This window comes from Mastomys coucha, unplaced genomic scaffold (assembly GCF_008632895.1).
Source record: "Mastomys coucha isolate ucsf_1 unplaced genomic scaffold, UCSF_Mcou_1 pScaffold21, whole genome shotgun sequence".
In the NCBI taxonomy this organism is placed as follows: Eukaryota; Metazoa; Chordata; class Mammalia; order Rodentia; family Muridae; genus Mastomys; species Mastomys coucha.
In genome coordinates, this window is record NW_022196904.1 from 112,506,588 (window position 1) to 112,528,376 (window position 21,789).

Consider the following 21,789-nt stretch of genomic DNA (forward strand, 5'->3'; position numbering starts at 1 on the left):
CCTGGTTTATGGTTTCTGATCTTAAAAGATGGGTTTTTTTTTTGTTTTTTTGTTTTTTTGTTTTTTTGTTTTTTTACTGTGCATATTTCCTTATTTACAGTGATAAAATATTGCCCTCAATGGCTTCAAGACTGAATTTTGTATCCTATTCTTTAGGGCTATAAGTTCATCTCTGGATTCCTTCTTTATGTCTAGAACAACATGACCAAAATAGAAACAATCTATATCTAAATCCAGACTTGGTTTATTTTTAACTTTTTACTAAAGTGTAATGCACACAGAAATCCTGCTACCTCAGCACCGTCAGTTATCACACAGTGAGCACGCCATGGCAACGTCCACACTGTGACACAGTGTCTATGTGCTTTTTAGCCTGGTGATAGCCCAAAGCTAACAGGATGGCCGGTTTTGCTCATTACTGAAGCCTGCAGCATTTGGGGTGTATTTTCTAGTGTCTACCTTCTTTTTCTTCCTTTTGAGGTGTGTTTTCTCATTAAGCAATTCATGTAGGATACACAATTCTCTCCATGCTTCTCTCATCAAAACATTATCATGGTTACGTGCAGTATCTCATGAAGGTTCAATAAAACTGTTAATATTTATTAAGTCTAGTTGAGACTTGGAGAATGAATAGGGTATTTCTAGAGTCAGAGAGCATCTGTCTAAAGACTCAAAGGGCAAATGGAACTCAGGGGCATTAAGGAACCAGCAGTAATCAGGATTCTGGAGTAGATAGCCATGTCCAACTGTTTTCAGAATTGTCACACCCCAGCTGTGCCCTCTATTTTTTTAGACTACACAGGTAACAATGTCATCACTGTCCTATGAATATCCTCTTACATATGAGAGGTTTTGGTTACATTCATAAGTGTATGTGTATATGTGTGTGCTCAAATGGATGTGGGCGCATGTGTGTGCAGGCAAATGAGGAGGTCCTAGCTTGACACTGGGAGCCTTTCTCGGTCATTCCTCCATGCTCACTGAGACGGAATCTCTCAGTTGGCCAAAGCATCCATTCTGTGCTGGCCAGTTTACTCCAGGGATGCCCCTGTCTTCTGAGCATTGGGATTGCAGTCAGGTTGTTGTGGCTAGCCAGCATGTATAAGGGTTCTGGAGATCTGAAATGTGGCCCTCACATTTGGGTGGTTAAGTGTTTAGCCACTAGCTGTTACCCCAACTCATGGGGGTCTTATTTCTGTAGCTTTCCAAATCTGACATTTGCTGGCTGGGCCTGTGCATATGTATGTGCACATAGTTAGTAGATAATGCAAGGTTGTATTTCAAAGTCTGCCTATACCCGGTTTCCCAGTTTTAATATTGGTCGGTGCTTGCTAGAGTCTACCAATCTAACACTGAAAAGATTATTTATATTGCTTTATTTGATTTTCCCCCATGAAAATATTGCATCTTTATGTTTATTGACCCTTCAGTTTCTCTTTTCCTTTTCTTTTTTCCTGTGCTAATGACTGAACCTTGGCATGCCTTCAACCACTGAGCTATTACCTCAAGCCCTGAGTTCTCCCTTTGTAGACATTATCTAACTTGAGTCACAAGACACAGGAAAAACAAGAATGAAAAAGGAAAAATGGAGCTTCATAATCATACATATATTGTAAGACAAGATGGTATTCGGATTAGACTCTCATCAATGGCTGCCGTAGATTAGGCCCTCAGCAAATGGCTGCCATGGATTAGGCCCTCATCAATGGCTGCCATGGATTAGGCCCTCAGCAATGGCTGCCATTTTTATTGCTTTACTATTGTTGGAAAGATGCAGAAGATGATAGGAACATGGCCCATTGTTTCTATGTCTTAGTGACTTGCTGAATGTCCAGCAGATTCCTGGCTGAAAGGAGTTGTGAAATAGCCAATATGTCTGGTCATTGATGACTCTGATAACCATAGGTTATTGTGACATGGCTCCTGGTGGCTTCTCTGAGAAAGGGGGCTGCTCAGGTTCAAACATATCTTGAAATTTGACGCTGTAAAGAAGATTCATTTCCTGTTGTCAGGTTGCCCCAGGATCCAAGCCACCACACAGGCTGGACAATCACAGAGCTGTTCCCACAGAGATGCAGCCTGGGTTTAGAACACAGATATTCACTTTAGTTTCTGGAATTTTCCATGGAATACATAAGTCAGCACAGGCCTGAAACTAGCATGTTTCACGTTGTAAATGGAGTCCTGCTTCAAAGACAAATTGTATCTCTGGTGAAGGGGGTGGGGGTTCTATACGGACTCTTCTTTCCCTGGGGCCCATAGCTAGAAAGACATACATGGTTACTAAAGAGGCCTCTTTCAATTTTCATGGTTCATTCAGTGCCTAGCCTCAAAATAGCTGGCTCCAAAAGTCTTGTTTATGTGCTGAGAACTTACTTAGCCCATTTGGGAAAAAAAATGCATATATATTGAAATTTTAAACATATATTGAAAAGTTAAACATATAAAATTCTACATACATACTTATGAAATTACAATACATAATTATATTGAAAATATTCTCGCCGGGCAGTGGTGGCACATGCTTTTAATCCCAGCACTTGGGAGGCAGAGGCAGGCAGATCTCTGAGTTCAAGGCCAGCCTGGTGTACAGAGTGAGTTACAGCATAGCCAGGGATATACAGAGAAATCCTGTCTCAAAAAAAGGATTCTCACTCATATTTTATTTATTTATTTATTTATTTATTTATTTATTTATTTATTTATTTTGGTTTTTCAAGACAGGGTTTCTCTATGTAGCCCTGGCTGTCCTGGAACTCACTCTGTAGACCAGGTTGGCCTCCAACTCAGAAATCTGCCTGCCTCTGCCTCCCAAGTGCTGGGATTAAAGGCATGCGCCACCACCGCCCTGCCTTATTTTTTATTATAATAATTATGACTAAGAAATTAATTTGTGTTCTAAACTAGCATCTTTTTCATATATATGGGTGCTGTATATGCATGTGTGTGGGTATACCTATGTGTAGGTATGTGCATGTGTGGATCCATGTGGAGGCCAGGGATTGATATTCTGGATCTTTCTTGACCATGCTCCACTTCATTAAGTCATGGTAGGTCTCTTGCTGAACAGAGCTCACCTGTAAGATTAGTATAGCTAAATGGCTTGCCCAGGGACCCTCCTGTCCTTGTCTCCTATAGTATTAGTATAGTCCTAATACTATAACCCAAGTATTAGGGTTATAGGCAAGCCACCACTTATGTGGACATACTTGTGCTCTGGGGATCCAAACTCCTAGAGTCCTTTCACTTGTGTAGAAGTGCTTAATCCACTGACCGTCTCCACAGTCCACAACATTACTTTTATTTATTTATTTAAGACAGGGTGTCATTATATAGTCTTGGTTGTCTTGGAACTCTACGTAGACTGTGCTATAGATCAGTATGGCCTTGAGCTCACAGAGATCCTCCTGCCTCTGCTTCCCAAGTGCTGAGATTAAAGGTGTGCTCAAACACTGCCCAGCTAATTTCTCAGATTGTAATCAGATCAGGCACCACAGTTCTCATTTTTTTAAAAACATAATCTTTTAACTCTCATTTTTATTATTTACCTAGACATGTGTATGTGTTGTATGAATGTACTCAATGTCTATGTTGGGGTGGATGCCAGAGGAGGGAGTGGGGTCCCCAACCCTGGCCTCCTGCTGGATTACAGGCAGAAGTGAGCCACTGAGCCATTTCTCCAGCCCTGGACATTTGGATTTTTATCATGACGACTGCTGTAAAATCAACTTCATGAAGAAAGAAGATTCATTGTCGTTAAAAGGGAAGTAGAGTGGCAAGCGTTTGAGTTGGAGCTGTCCTGAGCCCGTCTTACAGAGGTTTCTGAGAGGCTATGGGCATCACTGTGCTTGCAAGAACTCCCAGCCCACAGACTGGCCACAAGAGCTGGCACACGATCTGGTGACTACAGGGTCGTTTACTAAGTCTGGAGTTAATATTCAGGGTTTGATCTGGTATCATGGTCATGATGTCATCTCAGATCTGCCTCTGGAAAACTGCAGCTCATAGTCTCTAGATGAGTGCCCGTAGCACCAACACCACATTCTTGCGTGAGCAGAAGAGCTATCCATGCAAAAAGAGGAGGGGAGGAGCAATGTACTATCAAATGAAAACAGCCTTTGAACTCCACCAGGAGCTGATAGTGGACTACAGAGACAGCATAAGCTATCAACATCCAAATAGGAATAAAACAAAGGCTTTGGCTATATCAGCTAGGGGTGGGAAAGCTGTGACGCTATTAGGAACATTCTCTCATCCTAGCCTAGTGGGATCTCTGTGATTTGAGAAACCACACTGGTGCTTGAGGTCATCCAGACCCTTGGAAGTTCTAAGGTGAAAAGTGCTGATTGATTAGAGACTTGCCCCTTGTTTTGGAGCCGTGGGATTCAAGCTTGGCCTGAGTTGGGGAAGGGCTCATCTAGAGGACTAACAGCTAGTTGGCCCAGGAGTCAGGGAGGAACGAGTTTGGTATTTGAAGAAGTTAAAGTGGGTCTGAGGAGTCCAAATACAATGTCAGAGAAAGGCATAAGAGTATATGTCAGCTCAACTCTGTGGACCCCTGTGGTGGGAGGCGAATCAGAGCATAGAATGGAAGGCCTGTGTGGCTGGCTAAGGGCTTCAGTTTGAATGTGAAATGACTCCAGTGTTCTCCTGTATTTGAACAGTTAGGCCCCAGATGGTGGGGCTGTTTTGGAAGGCTGTGGAACCTATGTGAGGTGACACCTTGAGACTTGAGCCTCTGGCCCCACTTGTGACCTGTTCTCTGTTTCTTGATTGAAGATGCAGTGTGACCAGCCACTAACAATCTGCAGCAATACCTTCTGAGCCAAGAATGATGGTGTTCTTAAAACTGTAAGCTAAGACAGGCCCTTCTTCCCTTAAGTCGATCCCGTGTTGGAGATATTGTCAATTGTATTGACCATACAGAAAGCAGCCATCTGGTGGTATGGATTACCTGGTGCTAATACACTGCCTGTCTTTGTTTTCCTGTGTCCATAGCTGGGCTGTGTTTCTCAGATTCTTCTGCAATCAGGTGAAGCCATTTAACAAATTTCTAGTCCATCAAGAATTCCTGGAAAAGAGACTTATTTACAGGCCAGCCCATAGCAACCTCTTACAGAACCCTTTCTAGTCTCTCTACATTTTCTGGAAGATAGCTAAAGACTGCAACATGGGAGGCTCAAAGATGGAAATATCTGGGTACTCTCAGTGATCCCTCAGAGGAAAATGCTTTGTGGACAGTTCTGTGAGCAATGAACCCATTTTTATTATGTTAAGACATTGAAGTGTTGGAGGATATGCTTGTGATGGCACTTAACCTACTCTCCTGGAAGCCACTGTAATGGCTACTATGTATTGGGCCTTGCTTTAGTCTGTTCATTCAACAAGCCTATGGAGTGGGCCCCTTCTATATATTAAAGAGAAAACTGGAGCCATGCTGGCAGCAGGTGAAGAACAGAGTATTCTGCTCCTAAAATACTGGCCCAAGTACTAAACTATGCTGTCCTGGCTTCCAGTGGTAAAGGAATGAAAGGGTGAAAACTAAGTATGCAAGAAGACCCCATGAGGAGCTACTGCAGTGTTATTCGCTGACAGCCTGCAAGAGGGGGAAACAGGATCTTGTCCATGCTGACTGAGAGGGAGACTGAGGGGATCAGTAAGGACAGGCCTAATGGCAACTGTATAGTAAATGGTGGCTTTATCATCTGTCTGTCTGTCTGTCTGTCTGTCTGTCTGTCTGTCTGTCTGTCTATCATATCTACCTACCTATCTGTCTGTCTGTCTGTCTATCTATCTATCTATCTACCTACCTACCTACCTATCTATCATCATCATCATCATCTGTCTATTATCTATCTGTCTATCTATGCATGTGTACAGGGTGTGTGTGTGTGTATGTGACAGCTTTTGTGTGGACATCCTTGTGTGTTATTCCTCATCTTCTACTTTGTTCTTCTGAGACAGAGTCTTTGCTTACTGGATGCTATACATACTAGGCTAACCAGCCCACTATTATCTGGGGATTCTCTTGCCCCTGCCACCTGCCCCGCCTCTGTATCTCTGTGTGGTAGGAACTCTGGAATTATGACTCGCTGGATCACCTTGGGTTTTATGTGAATTCTGGGAATTCAAACTCAAGTTTCATGCTAACAGGGCAAGGACTTTACCCACTGAGCCATCTCCCCACTCCTAGTTTGACTTTTTAAAACAGAAAGTGGTGTTGATCTGGGCAGAAACAGAGAGAATTGTTCTGGAAGCTCTGCTGGGAGGATGTGAGGTGACTATCTTATCTTGTGCTTACAGGAACTGAAGAAGCATACTGTGCACTGTGATGTTGGGGTAGAAGGAGGCAGGAAACAGGACGAAAGATAAATAGCATGAAAGCAGGGCCTAAACCTTTGGCCATACAAAGATGAGTAGGGGAGGCCTGCGTCCCTGCCCTGGTTTACAAGGCAGTCAATTGTCTGGGTGTATCTACCTCTGTCCTGGAGTGGATACTTTTAATCTGCACCAGTGTGCTCAAGGTCTTTAGTCTCTTTGTGTCTCCTTTAATCATCTGACAGTAAGGACAATGACTAACAGGACTAACCTCAGGGATGTTGGGAAGAGATTCAGCATGATGGTGGGACTGGATGCATATGTTGTGCACTCTTGATAAGTGCTAGAAATGAACGTTAAACTCCAAGTCTTTATATTAGTCCTCTATCTCCATACACATAGTCAGACCAGAGCTCTCAGCCTAGCAGAATCCTGAAACTCAACGGTTACAATAATGATGGGCTCACAGCAGCTATTTAAATATTTGTGAGACAAAGAAGAAGGGACATTGTATGTCCCTCTCTCCCTCCCTCCTTCCTTATCTCTCTCAGTCTCTCCTGCCCTTCTGATATAGTCTCTTGAAAGCTAATGGAGTATAGTTGAGCTTATAGAGTCTTTTCTTCCAATAGTGGCAAAGTGTGTGTAACAGAAAACTGACCATTTTAACTATTGTTAAGTGTACAGCTTAGTGGTGTTAAATATCCTCAGCTGTTTGTTATTTATCTCTACCGTTCATCTCTAGAACCTTTTCATCTCTCCAACAAAAACTCACTCTAGTTCAGGCTTTGGAAACCACTAATTAAAAACAAACAAACAAATTTGTTTGTTTATTTATTTATTGAGAAAGAGAGAGAAGGAGAGAGAGAGAAAGAGAGAGAGAGAAAGAGAGAGAGAGAGAAAGAGAGAGAGAGAGAAAGAGAGAGAGAGAGAGAGAGAGAGAGAGAGAGAGAGAGAGAGAGAGAGTTTGGAGGTCCGAGGACAACTCATAGAGGTTGTCTACCACATAGGTAGGTCCTAAGGGTTGAATTCAGTTATCAAGGTTGGAGAAAAACTACTTTTATCCACTAGGCCACACTGCATGGTTCCCCCCCCCCCCCACACCTGCCCTGTTCCATACTTTTTTTTTTTAAAAGACAAGATCTCAACTGGCCAGATTGGTATCAAACTTTCTGCGTAGCTAAGGATGACCTTGCCCCTTCCTGCACTCACCTCCCACATGCCCAGGATTACAGCTGTGTATCACCATGTCAGGTTCTGTGTGGTGCTAAAGAGGATCAAACCCGGGGTTCGATGTGCAAAACATGCACCCCACCAACTGAGCCCCATCCTGACCCCATCTTTCCTTTTGCATTTATAAACCCGACTGTCCAGGTACCTTATATAAGTCGAATTATATTGTCCTTTTGTGACATTTCACTGCTTTTATGATCTTAGGCTTTGTCATCGTGAAAAAGTGCTTTCTCTTCTGTGGCATGCTGTAAAGATTGTACCCACCTCTTGAGGTGCTCTCCAGGTGAACTCGAGGCAACATATACAAGGTTCTTAGCCAGCTGCTGGCACTGCGACATCCAAGTGTGCATTCTGAGGTTGGCAGACATTAATACGTATGCACTTTTGCTGGTGGGTGTCTATATGGATATTACAGGTCTGAGGGGGAAGTGGTATAGCTCAGAGGGGAGGGTTTCCCTCCCTGCAGGTGTTATAGCTCTGAAGGGAAAGGTTTCCTGGCAGCTGGGAGTCAAGGAATACCACAAAGCCATACTGCATAACAAATTTCATACGACAGATTTATTAGGAGGGAAAACCCCAGGAGAGTGGCTGCCTCTGCTCAGAGAAGATCCACAGAGAACTGAATAGAAGACAGGGTTAGGTGTTGGGAGCACAACTTTCCAGGGTGGGGATTAGTGGGATTTCAAATCCTGATCTTGGGCTTTTTACTCTGTAGGGCGGAGCTGGCCCACCTGAGTGGTATTCTAGCAGTTGGAGATTCTCAGGGGCAGGGCCTGGCCACTCCCACGCTGTGAGGAGCTAACAGGTATATTATGAACTAATGAACTCTGGCATTTTTGTATTGTATCTGGAGCTACCTTCAGCCCTTTTCATTTCTTCACTTACTGAAGCCTAGTAAGGATGTCATGACAATTAGCTCAGTCGCTGTCATTTGCAGATGAAACAGTGAAAGTGAAATGAGCTCAGTGGTACTCAGTTGCGTGGTTAGCTCTTGGCTTGTACAAGCTGAGCTGGGGGGTCGGTGCAGGCAGTGTGGGCGGAGGGGTGCATCTCACTGGTGGTCCCCTGACTTTGAGTATTTGAGGCTGTAGGTCCCACCCATCCCCAGGTTTCCAAAGTCCACCAGCTTTACCATACACAGCAGTGCCATATTGTCTCTACTGTCTTAGGCAGCCAGCATCCAGCATCTGCTCACACACTCACTGGGTCAGCTGATCAGGGTGCGTGTGGAAAAGGTCCCTAGGTGGGAAGGAGGTCCATGAGGATTGTGGAATGTCAGTGGTAGAGGCGCTGGCTGTTACTGAGTGCCGCTTTCCTCAAGCCTGGGCACACATGCTGGCCACCTTTGGACCCTGGAGAGATGAGGCACTATGGAGGGGACTGGTGTATGCTCTGCTGGTGATGAAAGCAGACCACGCCTTTCCTTCTGCTGGCACTAAGCCCAGCAATCATTGATCCCACGTGGCCCTTGCCCTGTTGAGATTAGAAAAAAAAAAAGTTTACTCTTCTGGGCCACCTCCCATCCAGGCTTTATTGCTTTCTGGACACCTTTGGTGAACGTCCCCAGTCCTTTAAAAGTGCAGAGTCTAGCGGACCAGTCTGTGTCCTGGAGATAACTGAGCACAATCTAGGGCAGCTGGTGCAGCTCCTGGAAGCTCTGGCTTGGACCTTCTTGAGCAGATGTCTGGGGAGGTGAGTCTGTTGCCTGGGCAAGAGCACTAAGGATGTGTTCAGCGCTGGGGATGGGGGCTTCCATTTGGGGACCTCTGCCACCCGTGTTTCCTGTCTTTTTCCCTACGGCAGACACCGATGTGTAGTATGGACCTACGTGAGGTCAAGGTGAAGGAGACCAGCATGGCTGGTAGATGCCGTGTGTTTTGGTATGAACAATACGTACAGCCGTGTATAGTAGAACTTGTGGGCTCTGCTCTCTTCATCTTCATCGGATGTCTATCGGTCATTGAGAACAGTCCGAATACTGGGCTCCTGCAGCCTGCCCTGGCTCATGGGCTGGCCTTGGGGCTCATCATTGCTACCTTGGGGAACATCAGGTGAGACCAGATCTCAGCATTTAGCCTTAGTGCCAATCTGGGGGAACTCTTGGGCACCTAGTTATGGTCTTACAAATGTGGGGGTGGGGTCATCTAGCTTTGCAACCTGCAAAGCCCATTACATAGGAATTATACTGTTACTATATTTTAAAATTAGTTTTCGAGCCAACATATACCCATTGCCTCTATACTATGCCTCTGTACTATACTGAGCAGTCTTCAGATATTCTATTCTAGTGACAAACTTCACTGATATGACCTCATACTTGCTAGCAGGTGGTGGTGGAGCCACGAGTCAAATTCAAGCTGTCTGACTTAGTGCTCAAAGCAGAGTGTCTCGGGGAGATGGGATCGTGGGGTGCTCAGTACTCACTACTGTTGCTGTTACTTTTTGGAAGTGAATTGGAAAAAGCAAAGCCCTGGGTCTTTATCCACTGTGACACACAGAAAGGGCAGGGGCTTCATCCTGACAAGAGGGGTTTTGTTTTCTTTCGAGACAGGGTTTCTCTGAGTAGCCCTGGCTGTCCTGGAACTCACTCTGTAGACCAGGCTGGCCTCGGACTCAGAAATCCACCCGCCTCTGCCTCCCAAGCACTGGGATTAAAGGCGTGTGTCACCACCACCACCGCCCGGCCTTTTCCTTTTTTAGTAAAATGACCCTCCTTCGGCTCTTATCTGGGTAGGAGGCCCGTCGATGCGTTGAGGGGAGGTAGGCTGTTTCCCAGAAGAGCCAACTGTAATGGTGGACATCCCCTGGGGCTTCCGACTGGGGAACTGGACTGGGGCTGTTCTCTATCTCCCTCGAAATCGGCTCTGAGTGAGGACATTGATTTACTGTTCTCTGGAAAGAAACAATGGACACTTTCTTATCTCTTTAATGGCCGAGGGGGGTTGTGAGTGGGCGAAGGGCACCTGACCTTCTATCTAGGTAGGCCTGGTGGCTTCCTGGCTGGGTGACGGAGGCGAGACTCTGAGCTTGTGTTTAGTTGCGTGATATAGAAGAGGGCAGCATCTGGGCTTCCGTGAAGCTTGGAGTATGACCAGCAGGCAGAGATGCCTGCTGAACACGCACCAACATCTTGCTTTTGCAGTCTGCTCTGTGGACTGTGGGTACGGCACTTTGGGCACTTTGGCCACACTTCTGAAGGGCCAGGGCAAGCTCTGAGGAGTCCGAGTAAGCCACGGATGTTCTCCTTATGTGTTTGTCTGTCTCTAAGGCCATCTAGGGCCTGGGCTTAGGGCCCACTCCACCCATCCCCAGCTCCCTCTGTGCCTCTTACCCTAATACAAGGCTCTTCATGGAAAAATGGGAGCAATTTGCACATATCTGCCTAGGGAAGGGACCAGGTTGACTCCAGCCTGCAGACTCAACTTGGGGGACAGGCTGAAGTACATATTCCCAAGGGACATCCCTGTGGTGAGCCTTGGACCATGACCTCATGGCTTCCATCTCTTGGTTGTAGCGGTGGACACTTCAACCCTGCTGTGTCATTGGCAGTCACACTGATTGGAGGCCTCAAGACCATGCTGCTAGTTCCCTATTGGATCTCCCAACTGCTTGGGGGCTTAGTGGGGGCTGCCTTGGCTAAGGTGAGTGACCCCTGCTGGGACAGGTCTAATGGCTTGGTACTAGTGGAGTCCTCTTTCTCCTCTCTTGCCTTTGGGTTGATCCTCCATGCTTGAAATCTTTGAAATCTTTCCATCAATCAAAAAGACTACTCCCCAGGCCAAGGAGATGCCCCAGCAGTTAAGAGCACTGGCTGCTCCTCCAGAGAACCTTGGCTCAATTCTCAGCACTCACATGGCAGCTCACAACCATCTGTAACTTCAGTCTGAGGGATCTAAGACTCTTTTCTGCCCTCTGTGGAACCTTCAGCATGCCAGAGAAATGGTCTACCATAGAACTTCATCTCCAGGCTGGGCCAAAGATTTCAGAGCTCTGTACAGAATTCCCTAGGCTCCTTCCCTCCTCCATCTCTCTTTGCTCCCCCTCCTTTCTATTCTTCCCTTTTCCCCCTCTTCTGACTCCCACTAGTGCCTGCTCCCCAGAGGCCGACTCAGTTTCACACCCTCCCCCCCACACACACTCTTTTTCCTCAAGGCCTTTAGGTCTCTTCTAGAGCTTGAGGCAAGTTAGCCTTGTGCTCTTTTTCTCATCGAGGGTTATTTAAGTGGCACTGGGCCCAACATCCTCAGTTTTCAGGTGTGCAAAGCAAGGCTCAGGGAAGTTTTGTAGCTTCTTCAGTCACATGTGACAAGGGAAGAAACTGGAAAACAGACACGGATATGCCCAACTTCAGATGGGTCAGAGCACAGACCCATATCCAGCTCTCAGCTTCTTTCCTAGGCTGAGTGGCTTTTTCTCCACAGGTGGTGAGTCCAGAGGAAAGGTTCTTGAATGCATCTGGAGCAGCCTTTGCGATAGTCAAGCAGCAGGAGCAGGTGGCGGAAGCCCTGGGGGTAGAGATCATTCTGACGATGCTGTTGGTATTGGCTGTGTGTATGGGTGCCGTCAATGAGAAGACAATGGGCCCCCTGGCCCCATTCTCCATTGGCTTCTCTGTTATTGTGGATATCCTGGCAGGGTAAGTATCCCTCAGAAGTATGATGGCAAATGGAGGTAGTGGACTGGCTTTGGGCAGGCAACAGGTAATGGTGGGTAGGTGATATCAAGCACTAGGTGATTTTTGGCTAGAGGATGTGGCCACCCTTCTACTTCATTTAGGGCTAAGTCAGAGGTCTGGATGAAAATTCCTAATTTCTGTAGTAGAAATAAAGCATTCCCTCAGGGTGTTGTCTCTATCTTACAAAAAAAATTATCTCTACCCTTGGTCTCTTTTATTTCATGCTTCCTGTTGGTTTTGGGAAGGCATTAAGGAGACAAAGTTTGCTCAGGAACTATTTCTCCCTATACAGGTAGTCAAACTATGGTTCAGAAAGGCAAGACATAACTTAGGGTCACTGAAAGTCTAAAGTGACAGTTACCCACATCTGCTGGAATGTAAGAAGTCACTTCCAAAAATCCAGTTCCTTCTTTCTGTTTGGACACAGAACCAAACCTTTCTCAGGCTCAGGGCTGTCTGTCCCCTTGATGGTCTGGGAATGTGGTAGCTCAGTAGTAGTGGTGCTTTGCTGCCCTCTAGTGGCACTTACTTTACTTACAAGGTGTGCTCCCCGGGAAGTTTATAGATCAGCCTGAAGGCACTGGGGCTGGAGACAGAAGCCAGAGCTTGAGGTGTGCTTTCGAAACAAGCTCCCTCTGGTGAGCCCAGGGAACACGCTTCCTTTGGTGTGCCTGGGAAACAGATCCTCTGTGGAGGTAGGGCCCAGGTCTGTGGCATGAGGACCTTAGTGGCCAGATACACCATAACAACCATCACGATGTGTACATTTTGTCATTTGTTCCTGGCTACAGCCTATGGGATGGACACTTTCATCTCAGAGGATCTGCAGAGAGGTTAGACAAAGGTCACAGAGTAGAACTGTCTGGGCTGGACTTTGAATGTAGGTTAACTGGACTCCAAAATGGGTGGTGTTCCTTGCACTTTGCTTTATAGACTTTGGAAAGGAATGTGTCCCACTTTCCCCCCCTCCTATCATGACTAAGCAGGAGCTCGGGCTGACCATTTGTTTTAGAAGAGTGCGTGAGGGGGAGGGGCCGACATGATGGTCCTGTAGCAATCATCCTTTGTCAGCCTAGAGCTAAGGCCCCTTTACAGCCTCTGGGATCCACCCAGGAGCCTTGGTATGGGAGTTCAGAGAGGATGTCTGCTTGGTGCTGGCTGTAGGCCAGATTAAGGATGTGGATTTGAGGTAGGACCTTCTGAGACACTGGTGACCTGGGTACCTATGTGTCTGCAGTGGTGGCATCTCTGGAGCCTGCATGAACCCTGCTCGTGCCTTTGGACCTGCTGCGATGGCCGGCTACTGGAGCTTCCACTGGATCTACTGGCTGGGTCCCCTCCTGGCTGGCCTCTTTGTAGGACTGCTCATTAGGTAGGAGGGTGACAGAGAGTCTACAGCTACTAGATTGGCACTCACTGAAACTTGGAGGAGAATGGGACTCTTCAGAGGGAACCATGTGGCCTCTGCCTAGGGCGTTTGGCTTCAAGTGACAGAAATCCACTTTATAAGGGGGACTAATTGGCTCTTAGGGTTGAAGTGTTCCTGGGTGGCATTGGCTCCAAGTAGGACTCAAATGTGTTCCTAAGGACTTGGGCTCTTTCTATGGATGGGCTTCACGTTTAGGTTGGCTTTAAAAAAAAAAAAAAAATATATATATATATATATATATATATATATATATATATATATATATATTTACCTAAATCTTTTGTACAATATATTTAGATCATAGTCTTTCTCCTTGGGGCACCAACTCCTCCCAGACCTTCCCTATCTTCCCTCAGTCTGGGCAGGCTGAGTCTGGGCTGGATGTGTAGCTAGCCTTCTTGTATCATTGCCCACTGCAGTCTAGAAGCCTCAGGCAATGCCTGGAGCCTGGTGTAAAACATGACTAATCTGTTGCTAATTTCTGAATGGCTACCATACACATCCTTCTGGACAAGGTATGTGTGGGACCAGAGAGGAAACTGCACCCCACTGCCTGAGGGGACTGAGCTCAGGAAGGCACCCTGTCTAGAGAGTTCTGGGCTTAGAGATTTGTAATGGAAAGCTGGGTCTTTCTTCCAGGGGAATGGAGACCTCACAGGGCAATTTATTTTTAGGCTCTTCATTGGAGATGAGAAAACCCGCCTAATCCTAAAGTCGAGGTGAAGAACTGCTGGTGACATTTCCACTCCCCGGAGTCCGCAGCTGCTTGTCCTGAGTTGAGGACAGGACAATCCCATTATTTCCTGCAGGACCTGAGCTCAGAGGAATCACCATGACAGCAGCTGGCCTAGGCCTGGCTTCTCAGGCAGGCAGGTAGCTGCTGCTCTGTCCTGAGCATGCTCCTGGAACCTGGGATTCCTTTGTGCTCATGGACTGGGCCTGGGGCCCAGCCTAAAAACAGGTAGAGACTATGTAGAAAAAGAGGGAAGGTCTCTTTTCTTGAGAGAGGGCAGGGCATAGGAGGGCTGAGCAAGTGGAAAATGCGGTTGCTAATGCACACTGTCCATTTCTCCAGCCCTCTTTCTTTTTTACTGTGTTGGGTTTGGAACCCAATTCGTGCATTCTAGCTGAGTACTTTACTACTGAGCCCCCTGCTCTCCCCACCCTCTTTCCTCTTGATTACACTGTTACAGAAGGGCTTTCAGGAGCCCAAAGATCTCACTTCCTCAGCTGCCAATCTGACTTTGTAATAAATGGTTTAACGTTTCCTTCTGTTGACTTGTTTTTTTTTTGTTTAAGACAGGGGCACTGAGGGGGAGGAAAACAAAAGTCTGGGTGGAGAGGCTGGCTTCCAGAGCCAAGGTAGGTACTTATATGGTCCCTCTCAGAGTCAGTCAGCACTCCGGTGGAGCCACTGTGGCATTCACCCTGGAGCACAGTGTTCATTTACTTAAACAGTAGTTAGAAAATCCTGCTGAAAACTGAATGTAAAGCCCAGGGCCTTGATGAATGCCCAGTCCTATCTGGATATGGACCAATCCATTCATCACTCTCCAGCTGGGGATGGGGTGGAGGTGGGGCAAAGATGCAGAAATTCTCCATAGGAGAACAGAAGCAGACAGTGTAGACTGATGAGCCAGTGGTATGTGGGTGAGAGACACGAATAGAATGAAGAAGGGATAAGGAGACACAGTAGTAATACATCTTCCAAGTAGAACATGTATCTTCTCTGAGAACCATGAGGCATGGGTTTGATTCCTAGCACACACATGATATCATGACTATCTAACTCCAGTCTCAGGGGTATCTGGCTTCCCACTCTGGCCTCCTGGGCAGGGCATACACATGGTGCTCAGATCTAAATGCAGGCAAAACACTCACACACATAATCCAAGAACATATTAAAAAGATCATCCACCATGGTCAAGTTTGCTTCACGCTGGAGATGCAGGGTTGGTTCAACATACAAAAATAGATAAATATAATCCATTATGTAAACAGACTGAAAGAAAAAAACCCACATGATCATCTCATTAAACTCAGAAAACGCTTTTAACAAAACCCAATATCCCTTCATGACATAAGTTCTGGAGAGACTAGGGATACAAGGGACATGCCTCAACCTAATAAAAGTGATTTATACCATAGCAAGTCCACAGCCAGTATTAACCTAAATAGAGAGAAACTCAAATGGAATATAGTTCCATTGAGATCAGGGACAGGATAAAGTGTCCGTTCTCTCCATACCTATTCATTACAGTACTCGGACTCTTAGCTAGAGCAATAAGACAACTGGAGGAGATCAGGAGGATACAAATGGAAAAGGAAGAAGCAAAAAAAAAAAGTTTTTATTTGTAGATTAAATGGCGTTGTACATAAAAGGCCCTAAAAACTCTGCCAGGAAACTTGTACAGCTGATAATACACTCAGAAAAGTGGGAAGGTACAAAATTAACAAAACAAAAATCAGTAGTCTTTTCCTATAGACAGTCAGGAGTCTCCCTGTAGACAAAAGTCTTCCTATATTCAAAAGACAGACTGTGAAAGAAATCAGCAAAACAGCACTATCTTACAATAAGCTAAATTTTTCCTCCTTAGGATAAGTCTAGTCAAGAAACTGAAGGACTTGTATAATAAAAACTTGAAGAACTGAGGGAGGAATTGAAGAAGAAATCAGAAGATCAAAAGATCTCCTGTGCTCATGGATAAGTAGGGTCAATGCAGTGAAAATAGCCATCCTACCCAAAGCTCAATGCAATCCCCATCAAAATTCTTCACAGAACTTTTAAAAGAGTTTAAGCTTTATAGAAAACCACAAAAGATCCCAGATAGCTAAAACAATCCCCAATGATAAAAGAACTGTGGGAAGTATCACCATGCCAGACTTCAAGTGGTACTGCAGAACTAGTGTTGTAAAGATTGCATGGCATTGGCATGAAAACAGACATGTTGGTCAGTGAAATCAAATTGAAGATCCAGACATATTCCACACACCTATGAATACCTGGTTCATGACGAAGAAGCTAAAAATAAACACTGGAGAAAAGACAAAAAAAAAAAAAATGGTGGTCAAACTGGTAGGCAGTATTTAGAAGAATCCACAGAGATCCATACTTATGAACAGACACAAAACTCAACTCTAAGTGGATCAAAGACCCCAACATAAAACCAGATACCCTGAATCTGACAGAAGAGAAAATGGGGAATAGGTTTAACTCATTGATATAGGAAAAGATTTTCTGAGCAGGGTACTGAGAGCACAGGCACCAAGAATAACAATTAATAAATGGGACCTCATAAAAACTGAAAGGCTTCTGTATGGCAACGGACACCATAATTTGGAAAAAGCAGCAGGCTATAGAATGGGGAAGATGTAAATATTGGATGTTACACATCCAATAGAGGGTTAGTATCTAAAGTATATAAAGACCTACAAAAACTGGACATCAAGAAAACAAATAACTCACCTAAAAAACGGTACAGGTCTTAGCAGAGTGTTCTCAGAAGATGAAACACAAATGGCTGAGACACACCTTAAGAGATGTCCAACATCTTTAGCCATCAGGGAAATGCAAATCAAAATTACTTTGAGATTTTTATATTACATAAGTCAGAATGGCTCAGATCATTAAAACAAATGATAGCACATGCTGGCAAGAATGTGGGGAAAGGGGAACACTCAGCCATTGCTGATGGGAGTGCAAAGTCATACAACTATTATGGAAATCAGTGTGGCAGTTCTTTAGGAAGCTGGAAATAATTTACCTCAAGATTCAGCTATACCCCTCTTAGGCATATATCCAAAGGACTCTATACTGTACTACAGAGACACTTGCTTATCTGTGTTCATTGCTAATCTATTTATGATAGTCAGAGACTAGAATCAGCCTAGATGTCCATGAATGAATAATGAAAATATGGTACATTTACACACAGAATACTACTCAGCTGTTAAAAAATGAAATTATGAAATTATCAAGGTAAATAAATGGAACTAGAAAAAAATTATCTCAAGTGAGATATCCCAGACACCAAAAGACAAACATGTTATGTTTTCCCTTATATGTGGATATTGGTACACATGCTACAATCCATATACCACAGAGGTTAGGTATCAAGTAAGGGACTAGGAGGAAGAGGTGGGCCTCCCAAGGAAGAGGAAATAGAATACATAGTTATGGAGAAACAGGGAGAAAAATATAGTGGGAGGATTAAATTGTGAGGGGATGGAAGAGAGGGGTAAGGAAGAGGACATGGCAAGGAACAACTTACTTTAAGGGCCATTTGAGGAACATATGGGAACCTACTATTGTAGAAGTTTCCTAAAATATGTACATACATGAAAGAAGTCTAAATGGGGGTCAGCAAATAACAGGGAAGACAAAGCCTCAACTCGACCCCTTTCACCACCAAGTGAAACATCAAGTTCCAGGAATGGGTTGAGCCATTGGCCAATGGCCCAGGGATGCCTGTAAATATCTCTGACTATTGCCAAAGCTTTTGGTTGCTTTCTGCAAACTAATGGTAAGACTCTATTGATGAAGACAACACTGCCTTAGGTAGGGTTTCTGTTGTATGGAGACACCATGACCATAGAAACTCTTATAAAGGAAAAAATTCAATTGGGTCTGGCTTACAGTTCAGAGATTCAGTCTATCATCATCATGGCAGTAAACATGGAAGCATGCAAGCAGACATGGTGCTGGGGAGGTAGATGAGAGCTCTACACTGGTAGGCAGCAGGGAGAGAGAGTGAATGGGCCTGGTTTGGGGTTCTGAAACCCTGATGTCCACCCCCCAGTGGCATACTTCCAACAGGGCTACACCTACTCCAACAAGGCCACATCTCCTAAAAATGTTCCTTCCTATGAGCCTAATAGGGGCCATTTTCATTCAAGCAACCACACTTACATTACTAAGTGAACACAGAGAAGTTGAGCTGGTGTCTAAATAGAGGTTTCACCCAGAATGACTAGTGTTCACAGTACTGGAAGGCATCAGAGGTGAAAGGTAACCATCAACCTAGCTATAAACCCTGTGATCTACAACAGTGACCTGCTTGCAAGAAATGCTGGTGCACTCGTGGCACAATGTTGTAGGAGTAACCAACCACTTTCTGACTGGATATAAGATCCAATCCATGAGATGGAATTCATGCCTGATGCTGCTCGGGTGGCCCAGATCCCAAGACTGGATAGGCCTATGGAAAAGCTGAATGCTATTGTTCTGCTAAAGGACCATAGCAATAATATGGCCCCTAATGATCTTCTGCCATACCCATAGATCAGTGCATTGCTCAACCATTATCAGAGAAGATTATTCTTCTAGTAGATGGGAACTAACAAAGAGACCCACAACTAGACAGTATGCACGGAATAAGAGATTTTGGAATACCCAGTCCTAAATAGGATGTCTTTAAACCTCTGACCTCAGGGTACAGGGATCTATGTTGAAGAATTGTTAGAACCATTGTTAAGAGCCAGAGGGGATGAAGGACTCCCAAGAAACAGTATATTCCAGATACGACAGGACTGATGCATGTATGCATGTACAGAGATGGTGCCAGAATGCAAAGGGCCTGTACAGGTTGAAGCCAGATGGGGTCCCAGTGCTGAGGTGTGGAAGTGGACATGGCTCCCACTCTTAAACAAGGTCTCAACAATTAATATCAACCTGCAAAGTTAAAATAATTTTTCTCCAATGGAATATCACTGGATATATTAACCACACTTTAGTGCAGGCCCCATGCCCAGCAGTAGAGGGTCAACACAGAAGTAACTCACTGGCAATTTTGTAGACATTTTGTCTCTTATTGATTTGGGTAATTTTTGTCTTATTGGTCTTTTGCTTGTATATTATGGTTTCTGATTTAGGGTTTTTTTTTTTTTCATGTTTGTTTTCTAAAGAAAGAGAGAGGGCATGAAGTTAGGCAGGTGGGGAGGACCTGGGAGAGTTGAGGGAGAAAAAAAGCATGAAAAATAATAAAAGAAAAAAAATAAATCATGGGCTATTTATGAAAGACAATAATTTTAATGCTGTAAGGCAGCTTCTGGGAAAGACCACACTCACTGTGGCAGTTTGAATATGCTTGGCCTAGGGAATGGTGTGGCCTTGTTAGAGGAAGTGTGTCACTGTGGGGGTGAGACCCTTCACCTAGCTGCTCTGTAGTGACTCAGCAATTACAGTTCTTGAAGTCTTTGGGTGGTGTTAAAAGTTTGCCAAACACTGGGCAGTGGTGGCGCACGCCTTTAATCACAGCACTTGAGAGGCAGAGGCAGGTGGATTTCTGAGCTGGAGGCCAGCCTGGTCTACAGAGTGAGATCCAGGACAGCCAGGGCTACACAGAGAAACCTTGTCTCAAAAAAGAAAAAAAAAGTTTACCTCACAACACAGCAGCTTATAAAATCCATGTGACAGAAACCTTTTATGTGGAATGCACTCTGCACTCAGCGAGTGGACTGAACCATCGTACTGCTCCTCCGATGGTTTCTGCATGTATAGCTGAGCGTATATACCCACGGAGCAGCTAACCTTCTACACTGTTTTGAAGGCCAGTGAACATGATTTGGTGAGGGGTGTATGGAGACCACAGAACTTTTCCTTCTATCAAAGCAGTGGTCAAGAGCAATACTGTCAAAGGGTAAATGGCACACATCGTAGTTTCAATACTAGGCTGAGATGGGAGGATTAAGAGTTTGAGGCAAACTTAGGTTAGACAGACCTCGTATTCCATCCCCCAAATAAAAAAAAGTGTAGTACTGTAAAGGATGACGGAATTTGCCTCCTCTAAGGAAGGAAGTCCTTTTTGGTATAGGATATTTTGGGTTCAAAGCACTTGGAAAATAGCCAATGCAAGAGGTGGCGTTTTGACTCTTCTTCCAGAAGCAGGGGGTAGCTATGTAAAATATGTGCCCCCTTACCAAGAAGAAACATTCTTATGATGAGAGGTGGGGAGCTGTGGTTGAGAGAATTCTATACAGATCTTGTTCAAACCATGTGTCTCCCTTTAGCTCTTCCATCCTAGAGATGTTCCATAATCATTTTTCTGCTTGGTAGACAAGCACTCAGGGTTTACTTTTTGGGCCTTTATCTGGAAGACCCTCCTACATACACATAAGACTCTGTATGGTTTATGTTAATCTACTCCTCAGGCCCAACAGGAGACCCTAAGAGAATAAAATCTTCATTTCCTACAACTATAGTGTGAGGGTACAGCTAGGATTTCTTCCTGTTAGGTTGGCTTGCAAGTCTTTTTTGTTTGTTTGTTTTTCAAGACAGGGTTTTTCTGTATAGCCCTGGCTGTCCTGGAACTCACTCTGTAGACCAGGTTGGCCTCTAACTCAGAAATCTGCCTGCCTCTACCTCCGAAGTGCTGGGATTAAAGGCATGTGCCACCACGGCCCGGCTGGCTTGTAAGTCTTGTCAAAACCCCAAATAGTATGTATGTCTAAAGTTAATTTTACCCTGGAAGTAAAGCAAACCATTATTTGGGATAATGGTACTGACAGTTCAGACGACTGCTGTACAGGGACTGCTGTGGAAACACATGTCCCCTTCTGCTGGCTATGCAGGGCAGCTCTGACCTGGCATGAAACTCAAGTTTTTTTTTTTACTTACAAGGATTGGCCTTGAACTTCTTACATGTTCATTTTTCTAAATAAAGACATCCTTCAAATTATAGCAAACCAAAAGTAGCCATTTATTGTAGACATTTCACATACAAGCTTTCAAGAAGACATCTAGGTGAATGGTAATACAAAACAAAGACAAACGCCCATTTACACTTGGAGTGCATTTAAGTGGAGGTAGAGGCTTTGGATCACACAAACCACTCAGCTGCTCCTTCCACTGGGGCTTTCCTAGTTCCCTAATCCATGAATCTGTCTGTCACTGAGCACCAGAACTCATAAAGTACTTTGTTCACTGTACCTACCCAGCTCTGACTCTCAGAGTGAGGGAGGAAGAAAGGGCTTTCCTGCCACTGAACACAAAGTGACTCTCAGAGTGACGGGGAAGGAAGGGCTTTCCTGCCACTGAACACAAATGACTCTCAGAGTGACAGGGAAGGAAGGGCATTCCTACCACTGAACACAAGTGGCTTGTCCTTTCACCCTTCTGAGCAAGCAGGGGTGACACTGC

At 44.9% G+C, this 21,789-nt stretch overlaps 1 protein-coding gene across 2 annotated transcripts; it reads left to right on the forward strand.

The window, feature by feature from the left end:
- The first annotated feature begins 9,070 nt into the window (after positions 1–9,070).
- Positions 9,071–14,922, forward strand: Aqp8 (aquaporin 8). Of its 2 annotated transcripts, none has more exons than XM_031384612.1 (6): positions 9,071–9,240; positions 9,349–9,599; positions 11,063–11,189; positions 11,970–12,184; positions 13,461–13,595; positions 14,327–14,922. In XM_031384612.1, exons 1-6 carry the CDS (start codon positions 9,229–9,231, stop codon positions 14,373–14,375), a joined length of 789 nt encoding a protein of 262 aa, XP_031240472.1. In that variant the 5' UTR covers positions 9,071–9,228; the 3' UTR covers positions 14,376–14,922. The 2 variants fall into 2 exon arrangements, with proteins under 2 accessions (XP_031240472.1, XP_031240473.1); XM_031384613.1 differs by having other exon boundaries at positions 9,352–9,599.
- The last annotated feature ends 6,867 nt before the right edge of the window (positions 14,923–21,789 follow it).

Excerpts from the sequence above, each read along its gene's own strand:
- Aqp8 (XM_031384612.1), top strand. Across the intron at positions 11,190-11,969 it reads TGGGGGCTGCCTTGGCTAAG|GTGGTGAGTCCAGAGGAAAG; the intron begins GTGAGTGACCCC and ends TTTTCTCCACAG. Across the intron at positions 12,185-13,460 it reads ATTGTGGATATCCTGGCAGG|TGGTGGCATCTCTGGAGCCT; the intron begins GTAAGTATCCCT and ends ATGTGTCTGCAG.